The 21,987-nt window shown below is 44.5% G+C and overlaps 1 protein-coding gene across 5 annotated transcripts in view; it reads left to right on the top strand.

Moving 5' to 3' along the window:
* The first annotated feature begins 4,144 nt into the window (after positions 1 to 4,144).
* Positions 4,145 to 21,987, top strand: part of PPP3CA (protein phosphatase 3 catalytic subunit alpha) — a 255,343-nt gene continuing 237,500 nt past the window's right edge. For all 5 annotated transcript variants that reach the window (XM_060246995.1, XM_060246998.1, XM_060246996.1 and 2 more), the window contains exon 1: positions 4,145 to 4,734. In XM_060246995.1, the coding sequence (XP_060102978.1) occupies positions 4,677 to 4,734 (58 nt within the window). In that variant the 5' untranslated portion in view covers positions 4,145 to 4,676. The remainder of the gene's footprint in view (positions 4,735 to 21,987) is intronic.

Here is a 21,987-nt window from a genome sequence, read left to right on the forward strand (position 1 = left end):
CCTGTGTGATTGAGCAAGACTTGCAAAGCAAGCTGTTATGAAGAAGCAAGAGAGGGAGAAGGAAGATGACAGCCATGGGCCTGATTGAGGGCCTGATAGGAGCCCTCCATGGGCCTGATTCAGCACCCAGGCTACATGTTTGACACTCCTGCTTTAGTGGATTAACCATTTGCAAGTGGATTTTGCCATTTCACACCGTAAATCCAGCTGCAAGACGCAACTCTTGTTACCAGTGAATGTTTTCAATGAGTGCCTGAATGTAATGTAAGCTTATAATTCCCATTAAATACAGACCAATTTGAACCTTCTCCTGCCACAATGCTCCCAAAGAAATCTTTTTGTTGACATGTACAATTAATACATCTGCATTCCCTACTTCTGCAATTCTAAGATAAGCGGCTACGATGTATGTTTGATCTTCACCTCTGATGTGACAGATCTTTCCAAATTGTCCCTCTACCCATTGATTTCCCTCTGCCACTGCATAAGGATGGAACCCAGTAAAGGAAATAAACTGTTTAGATAGTGTGGGTAACTGTTCACTTATGTAGAGGCACCTGCCTACATAGGGGTGTGCATTCGGTTTGGCCGAACCGAATCAACCGCCGAATCACCCCTGATTCGGCTGTATACGGAATCGCATACAGCCGAATCCAATTGGGGCCCATTATGCGGGAGCCGAGTATCGCTCCCCGTATACTTCCATATAGATATTCGGAAATATATGGAATTCAATGCAAAAGGCGGGAAAGGGGCTTCTGCAGCCTCAGGGGAGCTGCTTGCCTCCTTTCCCGCCTTTGGTAGCCTTTTCCCACCTCTCCCATAGCCTCCCTGGGATCAGGGAGAGGGGGAGGGGGAAGAGGAGCCCCAGCAGCCAATCCAAAGCATGCATTTGCAAAATGCATTGCAAATGCATGCTTTGCAGGGCTGTTGTGTAGCTGATCCCCCAGCCATCAGCAACACTGTTGTTCTTTTGATCTTTTGCTTACGTGGGTATCCAAGTAAGCACTGTTGTCTGGCCAATCACAGAGCAGTGCTATTTTTTGAAACTGCTCTCTGTAGGGCCAGAGAACCTTTTTAAGGAGTCTGCCTGGCTGGACTCCTCCATTGCTGCTGTGTTGGTGTGTGTTGGTGTGAGAGATTGTGCTGTGCTGGCCCTTGGCCTCAGCTGCTGCTGCTCTCTCTCAGCCTTACCAGACTTGCCTGGAGTAGAGAAGACGTCTAAGGTAAGACATTGGGGTTCTTGTTTTTATTTTAGTTGGTAAAAGGACTTTTTAAGACTCAGAGTCCCTTTACTTATCCAGATTTGGGTGGTGGGTAGCTTATTTGGGGTTAGGGGGTTCTGCTGGGGGAGGGGGCCTGGGGTGGGGTTTTTTTTGCCAATTTGCCCATATCTTACTTTAGTGAGAGGACTTTTAAAAGAGCAGTGTCCTTTTACTTTTCCTGATTTGGGTGGCTTGGATTTCTTGGGGTTAGGGTGAAGGTTTTTTGGGGGGAGGAGGGGTTGGTAAAGTTCCTGTATTGTTAAAAGTTAAGTTTTTTTACTGTTTTAAAAGGATTCTGTGTTTGATTTGTTGCTGCTGTGTTGTGCTGCTGTTCTTCCTTTTCTCTTCTGGTTCTTGGGGGGGGGCTGTTTGGCCTAATTTTCATTGTTTAAAAGGACACTTTTTTAACAGTTGAGTTTCTTGGCCTTCTCCTGTTGTCTCTTTTTCTGGTTCTGGTTTTGGGTGGGTGGGGGAGCTGGCACCTGGGTGAGAGACCCAGAACCAGCAGGCTTGTTGTGCTTGGCCAGCTCTCCCTGTGCTGTTTGGGGCAGGGCTGGAGAGCTGGCATCTGTAGATTGTGTGTTATGCGGGGAGGGCGGGATACAAATAAAATCTATTATTATTATTATTATTATTATTATTATGTGTTCTGTGGCAGGGAAGCTGGCACCTGGGTGAGAGACCCAAAACCAGCAGGCTTGTTGTGCTTGGCCAGCTCTCCCTGTGTTGTTTGGAGCAGGGCTGGAGAGCTGGCATCTGGGTTTGCTGCAGCCAGGTCTGCAGAGCAGACCTTGAGCAGATTGTGTTTTGTGTGGCAGGGTTCATAGAGTAGATAGATGTATATAGTGCATTTGGGTCCTATAGAGATTCTCTGGTGTGAAGTTAGGATTGGCTTTGGGAGCCCCAGGAATTGGACCCCCTTGCCCAATCTTTTTGGAACTTGGGGGGTTTGTAGGGGAGAGTCCCCTGCAGGTCCCCTGCAAATCTGGGGGCTCTCCCTCAAACCCCCTTTCGGCGGCTTCAAATATACCCTATCTGCCATTGATTTCAATAGCCCATAGGGTATAATGGGGCCGTATATTCGGAAATAGCCGCACATCTACCGTATATGCGGCTATTCTGACTACGGAATTCAGAAATATATGGGATTCCGTATTTTTTCCCATATACTTCTGAACTCATGTACTACCAATTTTTTTTTCACACCCCTACTATATACCTGAGATGTTGACTTCCAACTCTGTGTATCAGAGAGTGTTTGAATGCGCACAAAAGCCCAATCCTTGAATAAGCGTTTGTTGGTCTTAAAGGTGCCACTGTCTGGACTCCAAGTTTGTTTGGATAGTTTTCACACATGGCACTAAAAACGGCTCTTGTTACCAGTGACTGTTTTTCACTGAGTGCCTGAAAGGGGGGAGGGCATTTACACACCCATTCACTAATGTAGGCTTATCATTCCCATTAAATGTAGACCAATTTGAACCTTCTCCTGCCACAGAGCTTCCAAAGAAATGTTTTCCTTGACATGTACAATTAATACGTCTGCATTCTCCAGCTCTGTAATTCTAAAACAAGTGACCACAATGTACGATTGATTTCCACCTCTTCTACTACCTACCAATTCCAGAGAACTCTGCTGTAAGTCCAGGCTTTCCCCCCTTCCTTTAAATACGTTGGCGGTACTTGTGGAACCTCTTAAAGCCCCTGGCTTAAGTTTCCAAGCTTTCGAGACAGCCACCCCTCCGCGAGAAGAACACCCGTCTTTCACGCTCCGCAATAAGGAGACCGAGAGAGAGAGCTTCCCCCCTCCCCCTTCTCACCTAAACAACCCCTCCTTTCCGCCACCAAGCAAAAACAGCAAAGGTGGACCTGGGGTGTGAGGAGAAGCTGAACTGTTTTGTGGGGAAAGGCGAGTCTACTGAAGGCGCCAGAGCCCAAAGCGAACATCCAACAGCTCCAACCTGCGTCCGCCCCCCTCCCCCGCCCGGGCTGCAACCCTGCATAGAGGGACGTGTCTTGAACCGCCGCCGCCACTGCAAGCGACACGCAGGCGCGCTCCTTCCTCACCCGGGAGCTCTTTCCTGTTCGTTCTGTAGCAAAGCGGGCGGCTACAGCGACTGACAAGCCGAGACCGCCCCCGCCCGCGAATGAGATGCACTGGCTGGTCGCTGCCTCGGCGGCCTTAGGGCTTCACAAGCGGGCGAGACGATGCTGACGGTAACAGCGGCACAAGGAAAGCGGGGCTCCGCGTCGCTCACCAAGGAAGGCCCGCTGCGCGAAGTGCGGCAGCAGGGCACAGCGGAGTCGCCTTCGCTTGGGAGGGAGCTCTCCGCTCCTCCACGCTGCTCATTCAACCAAACCCTCTCACAAGCACTCGGGGGAAAGATGCTCCCCGCCCCCCTCCCCAGCCTTTCCCCCCGCCCCCTTTGCACTGCTGCAATTTCTGCTTTGTTTCTCCGAGTAGCAACAGCCGGCCTCCCCCTCCTCACCATCCGCTACCCAATCCAGAAAGGTGCCGGCGGCCCGGCGCGCGTGGCTGCGAACGCCTGAGAAAAGGAAAGGTGGAGGGGGGGGCGGGGGAAGGGGAGAGAGAGGGGGCGGGAGAAGCGACAGGGGTTTTCAAGAGGCGTCCGCTACCTTGACAGTGATTGGCAACTCTGCTGGAGCCAATGGCCGTGGCGCTGGCGCTTTTGGCACGCGGGGAGGGCGAGGCTTCGGCGGCGAGGGTAGGCTGCGCCTCTGACTGAGTGCAGTTCTAGTGGTTGGGGCTGCGTGAGTGAAAGGAGAGGCCCCGGGAAGGAAGGGAGGGAGGGAGGTGGCAGCAGCGGCGGCGGCGTTGGGAGAAGAAGAGGAGGAGGAGGCGGCGGTGTGGTGGTGGCGGCGGCGGAGGAGGAGGAGGGGGAAGCAGCCAAGCCACGGATCGCGTGCAGCGGGAGCAGGAGGAGCTGGAGCCGCGGCGGCTGCTGCGGTCGGCTGTGAGCTCGTGCGTTTTCGCAGCCGCGTCCATGCTCGCCTTCTAGCCTTCCTTTCGCTATCCCTCCCCCCCCCTTCTTCCTTTTTTTAACCGCAGTTTTTTCTCCCTCCCCCCCCCCCCCCGGTTTATTCTCTTGGCCATTAATTCTAATAAAGGAGAGGCGTGATTGACATTAAGGGGGGGGTAAAAAATCTGGAGGAGGGAGGAGGAGCGGCGGCGGCACAGCCGAAGGAAAAGGAGCAGCAGCGGCGGGCGAAAGGCGTCCAGTTGAACCGCAGCCGAGCCCTCCAGGACCCGGAGACGTCGCGCGCTCGGTCGGGCTCGCTGCAGCCGCCGCCGCCTTCAGCTTTGTGTCTGGTACGTGCGAAGGAGAAGAAGCAGAGAAGAGAGCCGAGCCTTCCGCCTTCCTCGCCGCCTCCCCTTCCAGGCTGCTGGAAATGTCTGAACACAAGGCGCTGGATCCGAAGTTATCAACGACGGAGAGGGTGGTGAAAGGTAAGAGGTGAGCCGGGCTGGGGCTTGCCCGCCCGGCCGACTGGGCGCGGGGGAAGGGAGCCTCCCCCGGCTTCCCTCGGGCGGCGAGACGGGAGGTTTCGGGTCTCTCCTCCCCCTTTGCGCCTTGTGTGTGTGGGGGGCAGAATAGAGGGAAGAGCGCGCTTCGCCGGGGTATCCGGGCTTCTGACGGTGGCTGCAAAAGTGGCAGGACTTGTTGAGGGAGGGGGAAGGGGGCGCCGGGAGAATATATATATATATTTAGGGCAGGGGTTGCCAGTTCGGTAGGAACCTGGCACTGGGGATCAGGAATGTAGGCGCAGGCTTGCTGATTGGCCGGGGAAAGGGGGAAGCATTGCTCTGCCCGTCTGGCTGCGTGCAGGTCCCTTTTTATTGCCCCCTTCGCGATTGCCTTGGGCTGCCCGCTTCTCTCCCCTCGAATCCTCCTGCTGCTCCTTTCTCGCGGTCTTTCTCTCTTGCTACATTGCAGCAGTTTCCCTCCCTCCCTCCCTCCGCCTTGAGTGACTGCACGCGGCTCGCGAGAGGCAGATCGGGGTGGGGGTGGGAGCGAGGAAGCAGAAGGAAACCCCCCGCTTTGCGGCTGGAAGATCCGGAGGAGGAGGGAGGGAGTTCTCTGCAGATCTCGCTTTCTCCCTTCCCACCCACCCCTCTTTCTCCGATGCCTTCGTTAGGGCATTTCCACCTTCCCTCCGCCCACCTTTGGTGGTGGGAGGGGTGGCCCGCTGGGGAAGCAGCCGCCGCTGCCTCTGCGCGATATTCGTCCCCTGAAACGAGTCCCAGCTCCCCCGCCGGGAGAGTCGTGTGTGTGTATGGCTCCTGGCTTTGACAGCTCTCCCCCCCCCACACACACACATTGCTTTGCTTTCCCCTTTTTTCTGGCAGCTTGACGACCTGGAGGTAGCGGTTGCTCGGTGGTGGGGGCGACAGTGGGGAAGGCACGGGGGGGGGCGGTCCTTGCTGCTCCCTTTTGGCCCATTTCTCTATTTACAGGGGATGGGCGCAGAATCCACCTGTATAAGCGCTGCTCTTCCGGCCCTCCTCCCCTTTGTCTGGTTTTCCCAGCCAGTGCTGGTGTTGGAAGCAGAGGTGAAGCTCTGCACCAACCACGGATCCCAACCCCTCCTGGCACTGGCTGGAACCCAGCCTTTCATGGGTTCCTGGGTTGCCTTACCAAGGATGGATGCAGTGCAGATGTGGCCTCCTCACTGTAATAAGAGCACAGTGGAGAACAATAAATAGTTTTTTGTATCTCTTCCCCCCCTCCCCATCCCCCGTTTCTGTCAGCAATCTGCCTGGATTTGATGTTAAATGTTTTAGCAGACATATTTGGTTGGGGGGGCATCCATGAGTGTCTGTATATCTGTGAGTGGGATTTTTTGAAGAGAGCTTTTAAAGTGAGAGCTGTGTAAGATATAAGGCATTCCTAAAATCTGTTGGCAATCTTTCCTCTTATTTCTGATGAGTTGCCTGTGTGCATGCATGGTAGAAAAAGCTAAATATGGCTGTGGTAAAATTACATTCACCTGTAGTTTTTCAATCCTAGTTACCTTTATTCTAAAAGCCTTACTGGATTAATATCATTTTGTTCCGAGGGAACGTGATTGAGACTGCAGTCCAATTCTGATCATGTTTACTTTGAAAGGCAAGTTCTTCTGATTTCAATTTTCTTCAAAGTATCTCAGTTCAGGATTGTAATGGGAGGGGGGATTAACTTCTCATTGAGGCCATTTGCAGCACTTCCATTGGTTTTAATGATGCATGATTTCACAGCTTCTATTCCCAAATGCATTTTAAGGTGAAAGGCCTAGTGAAATTGGGGAGATTTGAATCAAAAGAAACACACACACAGGATCAGACTATCAAGAGTAAGCTGATTATATAAATAGGTTTTGCAGGCCAGGTTTTTTAAGATACACTGTTGGAATACAAAGTATAAATGGTGCATGCAAATGTTTAAGCAGGGCATTGGTGACAACAGGAAAAAATAAGACCATAATCTTGTGTGGGTTTACCTGAGAGCAAGCTTCAGGGTACATAATGGGACTTCCTTCCAAGTAGGCATGTGGTGGCATCAGGCTGTTAGCCACCTAAAATGTTTGCTGCATCACTTAATGATGCACATTTGGTGTATGTATTGTGTCACAATATGTCAAAGATGCTGAAATATGATTATGGCATTGCATATTAGTTCCTTTTTTAAAAAAACCAGAAAGCCATAGTGTTGCAGAATGGAGTTAGCTGGAGAGGCTTTAAGTGTTGTGAAGGGTACCACTCAGTTTAGGAGTGAATCCTAGAGGAATTCTCCCTTTTAAAAAAAATCTGACTTGAGAAGAATTAGAATGGACTGCTTTATAGAATTTGGCTTTCTACCTATCTGCCTGTGAAATTATAGAGCTGCAAGAACACACATTTACTTGGGAACAATCTCTTTTAAATTCAGTTGTAAGCAAATTAATTAAATTTGAGGTCTTGACCTATTGCATCTCTACATTAGGTGAAGTGAACTCTGTAGTAAAATTACTTGAGGCTTTGCAGAGAGTGATATGACATTGCAAAAAAGGCTTACAGAAAAAATGCTAACTTTTGTGTCAAATGGTTCATTTCACTTTCAAAAAGACATCAGGTGTCCATGCCACACCAATAAGCACATGGTCTCCAACTCTTCTAAGTTTTTGGTATTATACCAAACATAATAAAGAGTGCCATAGTTTGTTAGTCAAGTAATATCTTGGTCAACTGAATTTTTTCCTCCTGCATGAAATATTACTCAAGGAAGAGAACGTGATATAAATGTGTTCAGCATCTTTATTCAGCAGACCTAAAGTGGATGAGGGATACATGTCAGCATTTTGTCAATAAGATACAGAATAAATTAACCATTTTTATAAACTGAGCATTTAACCAGATTTGAAATATTAAACAGAGCGCCTAGGAAGAACAATGCACACTAATACTAGTATTAAAATAGACCTGTTAAATTGCTTAAATTTCATTTTTACTGTTCTAATGCAAAATATGAAGATAAATTGGAACAAATCCCCTCACCCCCATAATATATCAAATGCAATTTTCGAACCATAAAATTCTTGGCTTCATATTGAACAATCTAGTTTATATATGAGCATATTGCATTCTGAACCTTTTCATATTTATTCAGAAGTAACTGTCTCTTTATTTAAATTTGGCCTCAGAATGTATAAGTTAATTTATTTCTGTTTTAGATATCTTCTTGAAGATCTGATTTGGAATATTTTTGCATATATTAAACTGTACTTGGTTTGTTTAAAAAACCTACAGGAATATATTTTTCTAATCCTCTTCCCTTGCAGTTCCTACATGAATTATATTAACCTTATTAATGATGGCAAAAATAGATCCTGCATCAGGTCAGATATTAAGGACATAACAGGGAGAGAGATAAAAATCCAGTGCATCTTGTCTTTGATTTTTGTGGCTATCTCAGGAGAAAACTGCCCAGGAATTTGCCTGCTGCAGAAAGGAGAATGTGTTAAGATATTGTTAATTTTTGAAAATTCACAGTTACTGAGCAGAAGACTGGAGGTGTTTTGTTATAACAAGAATTCATGTTTCGGTGTAACTTCTAGGTGGGTGCTATTATATAATTGCTAGTGGTGGGGTTGAGGGGGTGAAAAACGCTTTCTCAAAGATTATGTTCCTGACACTCAGTGGATAACTTTGAAAGGTAGGCTGTGTTCAGTACATAGGAATAAAAGTAAAATGTTTTCATTTAGGGGAGCTTTGGCTCTTTCTGATAGCATTGTGATGTATGGGTTACCATTTATGTGGGTTGTCACCTGTGTAGAATCTTTCACATCTTATTAAGTGATATTTTAAAATATACACTCTTGAAACTACTGGACAGTGGTGGTGATGGAATAGATGATGAAGGCAGAACTTGGAAAGAGCACAGTAGCATTGGAGGAGAACTTAGAAAGGGCATAGTAGGCATGGAGCAGAGAATTTCTAGCTTGCATTATGGCTTCTTTTTCTGTATAGTACAAGATCAGCTTGGAGGAATCACTTCACAGACATTTTCTGTCTGTCTCTCTCTTAAAGAAGGCATATTCAGAATTTGGTTTAACAGTGTTATCCTTCCAGCTCTTGGAAAGCACATCTTTCATGATGGTGTTGGAAATACTAGATTTTTTAAAAAGCAAAAATCTACGCCCCCCTTCAGTTTTATCCTCTGAAGGCCTACAGTAAGGGGCAGAAACATTAGAGGATTCGTTAATGCAGTAGCAGCTATTCCCTTTTACTCCTAAATCTCAACTATGTTAATTGGAATTGCTCTGGAGAAATGCTGTTGAGGATGGTGTGGGGCCCTTCTGATTTCTGTAATTATATTTCTGGGATAATATGAAATCTGTTTTTTTTTTTGGGGGGGGGAGTGTTGCAAGCAAATAAGGTATTTCATTTACCAGGAGTTGCTATGGTTCAAGTCAGGCAATGAAAACCATGGTTTGGAGTGATAGCCCTGGTTTGAGTTCGCAAACATCTAATTATACTTTGTATGCTTTTGTTTTTTGCCTAGTTTGTTCCATAAGTGGACCATGAAGACAGGAATGAATTTGACTGGTGTTGGAGAGGTTGTAGTTTGTCAATTCAGCCACTGTGCCAGCCCATTGTTTGCCAAACCCTTTAAAACTAAACCATAGTTATGACTCTAATTTTCTAGGGGATCACAAACCATGTTTTGTCAGCTCAGGTATTTAAAACTGCCTTAACAATGGTTACACAATTACTTGGTGTGGTGTCTGGTTGGCCAATTAAGTTTTGTGTCAGGGTTGGACATTGAAAGAAAAGTATATACAAGTAAAAAATCTTGACAGAAATCTATGCTGTTTCTTCATTTTCCTGATGGTGATAAAATTATGCATGTATTTTTAAGCATGTAGCCCTGAAACTTACCCTGCGAGAAAGAAGCTCTTCACTTTCAACTTCCTTCAAAACGACATGCAATGGGTTGCTGGCTGACTGAATCACCTTGCCATATGACTAATTCATCTAAGGAAGTGTGTTCAGACAGTTTCTGAAGTCCTTCTGAAGAAATACCTTGGTCTGCTAGAGTCTGGATCAAGAGCAGTAGTCTCTTGCATAACGTCTTTGAGATCTGGCCACTCATGAATGTAATAAGATTTGAACTAGTGTACATCTTGTTATAGTAGTATGTTCAGGGTGCTGTGTTTTGCGTTTTAATTTACATAAGTATTTGAGTTATTTCGTGACCCATATTTCAGTAATGGGGTTGGATCCATCCAGCTATTCTACTTAGTTTCTCCCAATTTCCCTCCTCATTCTAGCCCTTCTCCAACACTGGGTTTGTCTGCATGGGTCCCATGATCCTCAACATTTTTTTGATGGTCAAAAGGACTCCTCCTTAAATAGTGGAAGAGTTGGTTGGATCTACCATCTCGGTATATAAATTGCACTGAAATTTATGCGTTTGTGCCTTTAAAAGTGAGAGTATTAAAATAAACTTTAGAGTACTGTATAAGATAGCTCCAATAGTCTGTTAGTTTATAGTTCTATCAGTTTTGCACAGTGTCTGAATGAAGTGTAAGAACATCCTGAACTACACAGCAGATGGAATGAGGATGAGCTTTTAATAATATGTTCTTCCTCCGCCTTGCTGTGAGTCTCCACTTATGTATTGCACACAACCATTGGCTCAACATTGACTTAAATGTGGTATCTGCTCCCCTTCCCTGCCCCCTCAAATTGAAGGACCTGACATTGTGGCTTGATAGTCCCAAGTGGCAAAATCATAGCTTTTGGGGATTTTTTTTCTCACTAAAACTTCTGAGCTGCTGACAGTTCTGTGGTAACATAAATACCTGTTCATATACATTTGAACCCTGAAAACAATCCTACTTGTTGGTACATTTACTGTGAACAACAGTCTTCAGTTGAATGTTCAGCATTGGGAGGAGGGGAATTTCTGGGGGAACTGTGATGCAGAAATTGGAATCTTTAGCAACCCCCCCCCCCGTATTTGGCAAAATTGCTTTTTTATTATAGTGAAAGAAAAAACAGTGATGGTTCTTGTGTTCACTAGCTCAGTAGCTTCGGATGTCCTTTTCAGGGGATTCTTTCTGTATTGTTATGTAGGCTGTGGAGCGTGCGCTTAACATGCTGGAGATGATGTCCATGTGCTAGAGTGAACCATTGGTGGGACTTTTTGGGCTTCATTGTCCTCTGTAAACTGAGAGGGATGTTGGGAGCACACTGGAACTTTTCTGTGTATGATTGGTAGCTTAGGGCAAGCTGTATTTAAAAGAAGCTTGCTGGGGGGGGGGGGAAGTGTAGATGACTGGGGAAGGCAATGGCAAACCACCTCGTAAAAAAAAAGTCTGCTGTGAAATCATTGTGAAAGCAATGTAACCCCAGAGTCGAAAACGACTGGTGCTTGCACAGGGGACCTTTCCTTTCCTTTCTACATTTACTAGCTTTCTTGCTGAGGTGTACCTGTTGAGTTTCCAGGAAAATGTGGGTTTCCCCTGAACACAATTTGAATACCACTGCCTAGGGCAATGGGATTCCCCCCCCCTGCAGTGGGAGGGCATTTTGACTGAAGTAGAGGCTATGGGAAGGGAGCTGTGACTTTCTCTTCTGTGCTTTGATTGCATTCTTACTCCTTATTGCCTAGGCATGCCTTTTCAGCCAGTCACAAATGGAGTGATTTTGTATTGACATGGGTCTGCTTTAAGACATGAGTATTTCGAAGTTAAAATGGTAAAGGTGCAAGCACCAGTCATTTCTGATTATGGGGTGACTTCACATCACAACATTTTCGCGGCAGACTTTTTTATGGGGTGATTTGCCATTACCTTCCCCAGACCTCTACACTTTCCCCCCAGCAAGCTGAGTATTCATTTTACCGATCTTGGAAGGGATGGAAGGCTGAGTAAACCTTGAGCCAGTTACCTGAACCCAGCTTCTGCCAGGATCAAATTTAGGTCATGAGCAGAGAGTATTGCAACTTTACTGCTCTGCGCCATGGGGCTCCTATTTCCAAATTAAGCTTGTTAAATTCCCATTGATTTCAGTGGGGTTTCACCATGCTTAGAACATAAGAGAAGCCATGTTGAATCAGGCCAATGGCCCATCCAGTCCAACACTGTGTGTCACACAGTGGCAAAAAAAAAATTATATATATATAAAAATTATTTATACACACACACACACACACACATACACACTGTGGCTAATAGCCACTGATGGACCTCTGCTCCATATTTTTAACCAACTCCCTCTTGAAACTGTCTATGCTTATAGCCGCCACCACCTCCTGTACAAAAATACAAAATATTTTGCACAAACAAACACTCTTGACTGGTGTATACAAAGTTCTATTATCATGAAATGAACAGCCTACAACAGTGGGCATACATTCATACAGTATAAATAGAAAACAAACAACAGTCTCAAAACAATATTCCAAGGAGGACCCCACACAGTCACTGAGTTTTCCAAACTGAGTACTAAGACTCAATAATGAAGTTCCACAGGAGTCCCTCCATTGCTTGTTGACTTCTGAAGGACAAATTCTAGCCTTCACGCAAACCCCGGCTTTGATTGCGTTCTGCTGCTCCTGCAGCTTCCTCGTAAGTCAACAACAAAAGTAAGTAAACAACAAAAGTGACCGACAAAAACCACCCTAAACCAAAGTAATCTTAACAAAAACATACAGAAACAGTTGGTAAAACAACCTGAAACCTCCAGCCACCACCTCCTGTGTCAGTGAATTCCACATGTTAATCACCCTTTGGGTGAAGAAGTACTTCCTTTTATCTGTTTTAACCTGACTCCTCAGCAATTTCATCGAATGCCCACGAGTTCTTGTATTGTGAGAAAGGGAGAAAAGTACTTCTTTCTCTACTTTCTGCATCCCATGCATTATCTTGTAAACCTCTATCATGTCACTCTGCAGTCGACGTTTCTCCAAGCTAAAGAGCCCCAGGCGTTTTAACCTTTCTTCATAGGGAAAGTGTTCCAACCCTTTAATCATTCTAGTTGACCTTTTCTGGACTTTTTCCAATGCTATAATATCCTTTTTGAGGTGCGGTGACCAGAATTGCACATAGTATTCGAAATGAGGCCGCACCATTGATTTACACAGGGGCATTATGTTACTGGCTGATTTGTTTTCAGTTCCCTTCTTAATAATTCCCAGCATGGCGTTGGCCTTTTTTATTGCAATTGCACACTGTCTTGACATTTTCAGTGAGTTATCTACCACGACCCCAAGATCTCTCTCTTGGTCGGTCTCTGCCAGTTCATACCCCATCAACTTGTATTTGTAGCTGGGATTCTTGGCCCCAATGTGCATTACTTTGCACTTGGACACATTGAACCTCATCTGCCATGTTGACGCTAGGGTTGCCAATCCCCAGGTGGGGGCAGGGGATCCCCCGGTTTGGAGGCCCTCCCCTCACTTCAGGATCGTCAGAAAGCGGGGGGAGGGGAGGGAAATGTCTGCTGGGAACTCTGTTATTCCCTATGGAGATTTATTCCCATAGAAAATCATGGAGAATTGATCTGCGGGTATCTGGGGCTCTGGGTGGGCTGTTTTTTGGGTAGAGGTGCCAAATTTTCAATATAGTATCTAGTGTCTCTCCCCAAAATACCCCCCAAGTTTCAAAAAGTTTGGACCAGGGGGTCCAATTCTACGAGCCCCAAAAGAAGGTGCCCCTATCCATTATTTCCTATGGAAGGAAGGAATTGAAAAGGTGTGCCACCCCTTTAAATGTGATGGCCAGAACTCCCTTTGGAGTTCAATTATGCTTGTCACAGCCTTGATCTTGGCTCCACCCCTAATGTCTCCTGGCTCCACCCCCAAAGTCCCCAGATATTTCTTGAATTGGACTTGGCAGCCCTAGTTGACGCCCACTCACCCAGCCTCAACAGATCCCTTTGGAGTGCTTCACAATATTGGGTTGAGTGACGTCCATTTATTTTATTAATTTCTGCTGCACTTTTCAATGTCTGAAATGATGTATACCTCTATTTTACAGCTACTAGAGGCTCATAAGCTGATTGTGGCCACCTAATAGGTTTCATGACAGAATGGGAATTTGAATTTGCCCCTCCCCCACAATCAAACTCAATGTTTTGTCTCTGGTGTTCTCCCCCAAGATCTTTTTAAAGAGCCAAACTGCTTCTTCGTTTAATGGATTGTGGCTTGTTCGCCTACATAACTTAGGTTAAGGGAGCTCTAAAGCAAAGAGCAGGTGCTATTTTTTGTTTGGGGTGAGGTGGGTCCTAGCATTGCCATTCCTAAGAACACGTTCTTGGGAGTAAGCCCCATTGGCTAAACCTGAGTAGGATTTTGAGTGGACCTGCTTAGCATTGTTCTCTTAGGTGCTCATCTTCCTGCCTTAAGGTTGGTCTGGCTTTAACATATCCTTGTGGGAGACTATGAAGACTGTGTAGCAAAGTTTGGTGGCATCAATTTCCACCTCAGACTCTAAAGTGCGTGAAGGATTCCTTGACTCATAAAAAGATGTGACAGATCTTTCTGTTATTACCTTGTAGACAATAGGTAGACCATATATCTTCCTTGCAAGAAAAAGTCAGGGTATTTAAAAACAAAACGAAAACACTGAGTAGCTAAACTGCTACTAGCTCCCCATAACATGAGCTACCTGGACTCTTAGAATAAAAATGCAATATGTTTTTGGAGTTGGTGGGCCGGTATGAGATCTATGGATGGCTGTCTGAGATGCTTATCCTTTGGAGCCAACCACCTTGGAAATTCCAAGGTAGTGTGACAGTATCACTTTCATAATTCCACCATAATTCACAATTCTGTTTTGTTTATTTAGGCAAGGCAAAGAGAAGATGTATTTGCTTTGCCGGTCTTGTGAGATATGTCTTTGAGACAGGTTGAATTCAGACCAGCGAGCTCTATTAGGTTATTTGACACACTTGCCACCTAAAAAGATAAAATGCTTACTTTTGCACGCAATGCCAGTGGACTAATTAGGAAGCTGCATACTGCCCTCTTAGTCCTGGATAGTCCTTTGCTTGCCTCTGCCAAGAGTCTTAAAGACTGCTTTTCCTGGTTTTAAGTGATATACCTGCTGAAGGACTACATGATATTGAGACTGAAGAAGGCAACTGGGTTAGATTATAGATTTGGCAAGACAGCCAAATGTAACTGGGCTTTCGAACTGCTGCTTAGATTGTGCTTGCCTTTGTTTTAATTACAGTTTGACTACAAAATTGCTCCTTAAAAAGCAGAAAAGTAACATATGTGGCTAACATAACCCATAGAAATGGAGTGCACCAGTGCAAAGAAAATGTGATAATTGCGTATTTTAAAACAGGTATTTTTACACACTTAGGTATAATTAGTCAGAGTTGATACATGAAGTTCCTGCTTGATTTCAGTTAGAGCTGATCTGGTTGCAGACACTTCAGTCAGCATCCAGTTCTGTAATGGTGCTCTTACTCTCGATGGGCTCACTTTGCCTAGAGTGGTTATGGCATAATGTCTAGTATTGAAAACATTGGAGATCCCTCATTGGCTGAGATTGCTCTGAGGAGGAAGTGTTACCATGATGGATAAACAGATGAGGTTAAGAATGTAAGATAGTTGTTGTGGATTGGATTAAAGGCCTATCATCTTACTTCTTGCAGTGACCCAACTAGAAGACCTTGGAAAGCCTACAAACAGTGCATGGTTCCCAAAGCTGTCTCCTGCTGTTATCCTCTATTAACTCAAATTCCAAAGTACACTTCCTCTGAATGTGGAGGATCCCATTTCATAGAAAACAATGAAATTCTCAATCTTGGCAATTGTTAGTAGTAAGAACATGAAAATGATTAACCATAAGATTCATAATAGGTTTTCTAAGTAGTTTTTTTTTGGGGGGGGGGAATATTTCTGGTCCCCTTAAAAGCAGTACATGCAACCTAGGAACTGGAAACTGCTACAGTGGGAGATGTTTAAAGCATGTGCTTTGTTGTGTTGAAATGGGCTTGGAAGTATCTACAGTTCATTAGATTCTGCTTTTTGAATTTCAGTCTTCAGAAGCGTTAATCACAATTACATTGCCCAGTTCTTCCTCTTCCCCGCTTACCCCAGTCAGTTAATGCTAATTTCTCATGTCACCTGTGTAATTGCTACAGTTGCCCTTATGCTGCAATGTTCTTTTTTCTTTTTAAAAAAATCCTTTTACATAGAAACATGCACTTCTGGGAATGTAGGAATGTACAAGCTCATTATTTGCAGTTAGAATTATCAGCTTGTTCCTAGTTGCAGAGAACTGTAGAAAGCAGTTGCTGCTTAACTGTTTTCCATTACTTCCTGTGTGAGTGGTATTTCTAGGCACCAGACTCACAAATTGGCCACTTCCTTATTGCTCGACAAATGCACAGAACAGTTATCCACTCCCGCATCTAAGCACATGATGCATATTAACTGCAGACTTTTGGACTCTTCTAGAAGGCCTTAAAACATATTTTGTCTCTGGTCTTTTTTATCTATCTCTTTTGTACTTGACATTTAACTAGATGAAGACTTCTAAGAACGTTAAAAGATTGTGCTCACTATTTTGTGATATTGGGGTGGTCAAAATAAATTGCATTTTGGATTTCACCCAGGATCAACATGGCTACCTTTAATTTTTCTCTGTATGGATTAAGTTTTGCTGAATCTCGTTGCATCTGATATGTATGTCCTGAAGATGTAACAGAGCAGTATTAATTGCAGTTTAAAGTGATGGTTCTCAAAATAGGTTGTGGTGGTCTTACAGGTGACTCAGCATGTTTTTGTAGTTCAGCGCAACATCCTGGCCAGCCTGTCTTGCCAGCTTTACTACCTCTACATTTCTCAGTAGGTATGTCAAGCCACCAAGGAGCCAGCAGAGATGTTGCAGTTGCCATGGTAACTTCACTGGATTAGGCAAATTTGAGGGACTCATCATTCTTCCTCTTAGCAAGCCTGTCAGGTCCACTGAAAAAGATGGAAGTAAAGCTGCCAAGGCTGAAGAAGTCTATGGGAATATTGTGGTTGTTGTTTTGGCCCTTTGATTCAGGCCAGTGTCTCAAGCCATGGTCACCCCACCACTTCCCTGTCAGCAGACCTGACACTGAGAAACATGGCAGAGAAGCCTGCCAGAGACATATGGTCACTACTGAGTGTTCATTTGGAATGTTTGATCAGTTTGTTATTGGTAAGGAGGAGGAAATGGCCCAGGCCAGCCCTGGCTTGTCGGATCTTGGAAGCTAAGTAGGGTTGACCCTGGTTAGCATTTGGATGGAAGACCACCAAGGAAGCCCAAGAATGCTACTTATAGGCAGGCAGTGGCAAACCACCTCTGAATGTCTCTTACCTTGAAAACCCTAGAAGTCATAAGTTGACTGTCGCTTGATGATGCCTTCCACCATAAAGGAAGAGGTATCTACTACCATTTCCTCATAGGAGCCCTCTCTGGAGTTAGATTGCAGAGCAAAACTTAAAAATGTATGCCATCTCACACATAGTTATTTGAACTGCCAATCTCCAATCTGAGTTATTAGCTCTAGTTGTTACCAGGACAGTAGCCAAAATTGAGCACATGATGATCTACAAAAATATGAATGTGCAGTGTTAAATCATGTGAAATTCTTGCATTTTATGTTCATGATAGGGAGCAGAATGAATTGCTCTGTGGGTGTGTAATGCAAAGTAGAGTACATTAACCAGCAGATCATAATTCAAAAAGTTTGAGAACCACTAACTTAGGAATCAATTTGGGTATTTTTGAATGTAATCAAGGGTTGTTTTGTACTGAATTGCTTGAACATCTGCATTTTCTAAACTACTCGTATTACATTTAGTTTTGGCTGGAAAAAAATAAAATCTAAGTGCAAAATATTGGTATCTGGGTTTTTATTTTTTTTTACAGTTGTAGCACTTACATATTTCTGTTTATTTTTAAAGAATTCAGTTAGAAATTTGAAGTATGCCCTTGACTATATTTAAGTGTTAAGCAACATTATTCAAACATGATAAAGTAAGCTTAGGGCTATCTTATAAATCTTGTTGAAGCTACATTCATTGCTCTTTCCTATCCTTCAAGAAATCTCATAAAGACAAATGAATGAAGCCACAGCTTGCAAAGGTGGATGCCACTTCAAGGAAGAATGTGCCAAGTATGTTATTTATGTGGTTACATGATCACAGATTTTAAAGAAGCAGCTTTTGCATCTTATTTCAAACAACTTCTGAATTTTCAGTTACCTTTTATGGAAAATGAAACAAATACAAGACCTGCAGTTTTTAATGGAAATATAAGCAAAGAATTAAAATGTAGCATTTTAAAGTACTTCTATGGGATTGGGACCTTCTAAAGAAAGCTAAAGGACCAGCCTAGATGACTTGACTCTTTGACCAGTACTTCTTGCTGTTCTCATGCCTGGCGCTACAAGGATTTGTAGATTCTTAGTGCTGCACAGGTATGGAGACCTTCATTATTACAAAATGGGTATTGTAGCCATGTTAGTCCATCTGCAGCAGTAGAAAAGAGCAAGAGTCCAGTTGCACCTCAAAGACTAACAAAATTCGTGGCAGTGTCTTTTGTGAGTCACTACTTATTCAGATATCAGAAGCAGTGACTCATGAAAGGTCATACCCTGCCACATATTTTGTTAGTCTTTAAGGCGCTATTGGACTCTTGCTCTTTTTTCACTGTATCATTACAGGCACTCATAGGATTGGATCCAGCCAGTGGAAACGGTGGTCCAGGGGAGTCTCTTCTTCCCTTTCTTACCAGTGAAAAAGCTGGTTGGATCCAACTCACAGTCTTTCTCTGTGCTGCCTCTAAACCATGTCGAGAAGGCAGGCCTCTGCACTTTCCGACAGCTCCAGGCAATGAGGTGAGACTTTTAGACTGCCTTTCACTGAGTACACAAGTAAAATATATTCATAAATTAATAAAGACAATTCAAACAATGAAAATATACAGTTAAAAACATTACCAGATAACGCCACAGTCTTCAGATTGTGCTATTGCCTCATGAAGGAGGCAGAAAAATGGGGATGGGAGAATTCCAGATGAGGTGGAACCCATCACCAACCTCAACCAAAAGCCTGGCCGAACATCTCTGTCTTGCAAGCCCTGAGGAACTGGGTGTGAATGTTATTTGGCAGAGAGTTCCACCAAGACAGGGCCAGGTCTGAGGACAGCCAGATGTCTTTTGGGCTGGGGATCACCAGTAGGTTCTTCTCTGCAGAGCGTAGTGCTCTTTGGTGGGGTACACCAAAGGAGGTGGTGCCAAAGATACATGGGTCCCAGACTATTCAGGGTTTTAAAGGTAGAGCAGTTGCTCTTGAATCTCACACAGGGGAGACATATGACTGTAGATAAACTGTACTGTGTTCTTTTGTTTGAAATAGTAGTATCACTGATGAGGGAAAATGTGTAACCCCAGGATTAATGTGATTTCAGTACCTTGGGTTTGCTCTTCTCTCCATTTACGAGGCCATTGACTTTATTGGGGTGTAGTTTTCAGATCAGTGTGCTCTCTACAATGCAAATTAATCAACATCAAACCTATTAACACCTTTCTGCAGAAATATAACAAGAGGCCTGTCTTCTCTTTAAGCACATCAGCAAGATTATCTTTCTCCAGAGGGTTCTTGGCTTCCCCCTGGAAGGGCGACAGATGCATTTTGCAGTGGTTTGAACTTCGACAAGTAAATGCTTTGCATTCTAGTCTAAAAGAAGGATATCTCTTGGATTTTGCCTAGCTGTCATTGGGAGGATTCAGTTACTTGCCTTTAATTGGCAAACCAGAAAAGCACACTCACATAGTCCATATAAAAACCTTCTAGATACTTGAACAATCAAGCTGGTTCCAACAGAGAAACCCTATGTAGGAGTTTTGTCTGTTTTTTTGTGTGTCCCCCACTCTCAAAGAGGCACAGGCCTGTTATTGGATCTACCAGATTATCTGAGATAATGAGATTTGCACCCAGGTCCTTAGCTGGACAGTATCCTCACTTGGTCTCCCTCCTCAAACCATTGACAGATGTTTCCACATACTATATTCCTGCAGGGGGGCTGCATGTCTGAAATAAGCTTTAACGTAAGTTTGATTCTCACATTCCAGATTATCCTACATTGGGATGTGCAGGAATACACAGACATACAAGGCTTTCTATCAGAAGTAAGGGGTAGAATCCTCAATTACTCTGGCAAATGAAATGAAGTCAGCAACATCTCTATACTCCAATCCCTTTATAGCGTCTTCAGTGTGATGGTGTGAAGCATCCCCAGTCTCAGCTGCATTCTAGGACTCCTTAGTAATTTTGATCCTTTTTCAGACCCAGATTTCTATCCACTTGTTCTGAGATGTCATGGCCTTAACCTTGTCAGGCCAATAGAGCCAATGAAGGAAGTCTTGACCACTGACGCAAGCTAGAGAGGGTGAGAAATCAGTTGCAAGGATATGTTCTGCCAGGGACCCTGGTCCAGATGGTTTTCAGTTTAAACCTTCTGTAGCTTTGAGCTGTGCTGCTTGTACTCTGATCTTTCCTGCCTAGGCTGAGGGACCATCATGTTCTAGTAAGACTTGACATCAGTATGAAGGCCTGTTGAGCTGCCAAGATCTTTTCTGATTCACTGGGTAGAGAGACAGCTTTGTTTGGTCTTAGCATCTGAAGAGTAATCTGAATGCCTGAACTGTTAAAAGGTAGATGAGACTGTCTGGGCACTGAACCAGAAAGTCTTCCTTTGGATATCAAGATGGTTCATGACTCCCAGAGTCGACCTGTTTGCCCTTATCAGATGTTGAAGAAGAATGAGCTATGCATCAAGCACAGTGGAATTCAGGCAGTATGTCACCCATGCACACCTCATCTCCAGGATTGTCTGTTCCATACCCCCAGACACAGAACAGCCTGGAAATAGGCCTCACTCCACCTCCCAAAATCCTGTGAGCCAAGTGGGCATGTCCCTCAACATGGCAAAGTTAGGGCCAACCAGGTGCTGGGCAGGGTGAATCTGAGCAAGGCACCTCCTTTTCTGTGACTCTAGCTCACAGCTGTGGGGACTTGTGGGGACCTCTCTCTTTGAGCTGGGGTAGTTCTAGCATAGGGAGAGCAAGCTATCCGCCCATTTTCCTTGTTAGCTTAACAAGGGGCCTGTATAGCCCTGAGTGCCTCAGACACCCCTGTTCTCTGGCCTAATAGAACTGTTGATCGATGATTTGTGGAGACTACAACAGAGTTACACGTCCAGGTCTGATACAGCTTCATTCACAGACATTTCCATTGGGTGCAGACCAAAGATATACATTTGTTTCTTCGGGAAAGTCTGATTTTGAAGCTGAGAACATCCTGAGAAGGCAGATTCCAGTTGTATTGAACAATCTGGGGGCTCCAGCGGAAGTAGAACTGGCTTAGTCATTCACTTATCAAGAAGTTTCTCATGGCTTCCTCTTGGAGGAAAGTAGTCAAGAGGCTGTCAACTCTCTCTTTGAACTTTTTAGGAACTTGGGAAGTATGTCATTGAAGATCCCCACCCTCAGAGCTCAGTTTGTGGTGAAATTGATCTTCACACACATAGTTTTTGCACTTGGTGTTGTTTTGGAGGCAAGAAACAGCATTTTTCAAAACAGTGGGGATCTTGAGACTGGGCTATGGTTACTTCTTCAAATGAATACACATTTGCACAGGTTTCAAGAGCTTGTATTGGACTCTTTCTGCTCTTGACCTACCACTTTGAAAATAATTACATTTCATGGATATTTATAGAGCCCTCAGGTTTTTCATGGATTACCCTAAACCTGTAAGGAGATAAACCCCTCTCTCTTTTTGTCTCATTTATTATCCTTGGGAAATAGGGTATTGTCTTCTTCCTGGTCCTGATAGCTGATACAGGTTATAGGTTTTACCTACTGTTCTTCCAATCAGACTATTCCTGAGACTATTATGATTCACTCAGTAATGGTGGTGATGATTTCAGCAGCATTCTAGAGAAGACCCCCTTAGAAGAGATCTGTAGGTTGGTCACAGGGTCCTTATAATGTGTTCCCATTTTTTAAATATAAAACATACCTTGTTAGCTCTGCAAATACTCTGCAGAAGCAACTTTGACATGAAGTCTACTTCAGAGAGTCATGAAACAATAACGGCTTGAGAAACACCAGGGTATTTGGGCATGTGGAAGGAGTCCATTTTCTCTAACTCTCAGCTGTACTGTTTTTGAATATCCCAAACTAGAA

The sequence above is a fragment of the Heteronotia binoei genome, chromosome 9 (genome assembly GCF_032191835.1).
Source record: "Heteronotia binoei isolate CCM8104 ecotype False Entrance Well chromosome 9, APGP_CSIRO_Hbin_v1, whole genome shotgun sequence".
Taxonomy (NCBI): domain Eukaryota; kingdom Metazoa; phylum Chordata; class Lepidosauria; order Squamata; family Gekkonidae; genus Heteronotia; species Heteronotia binoei.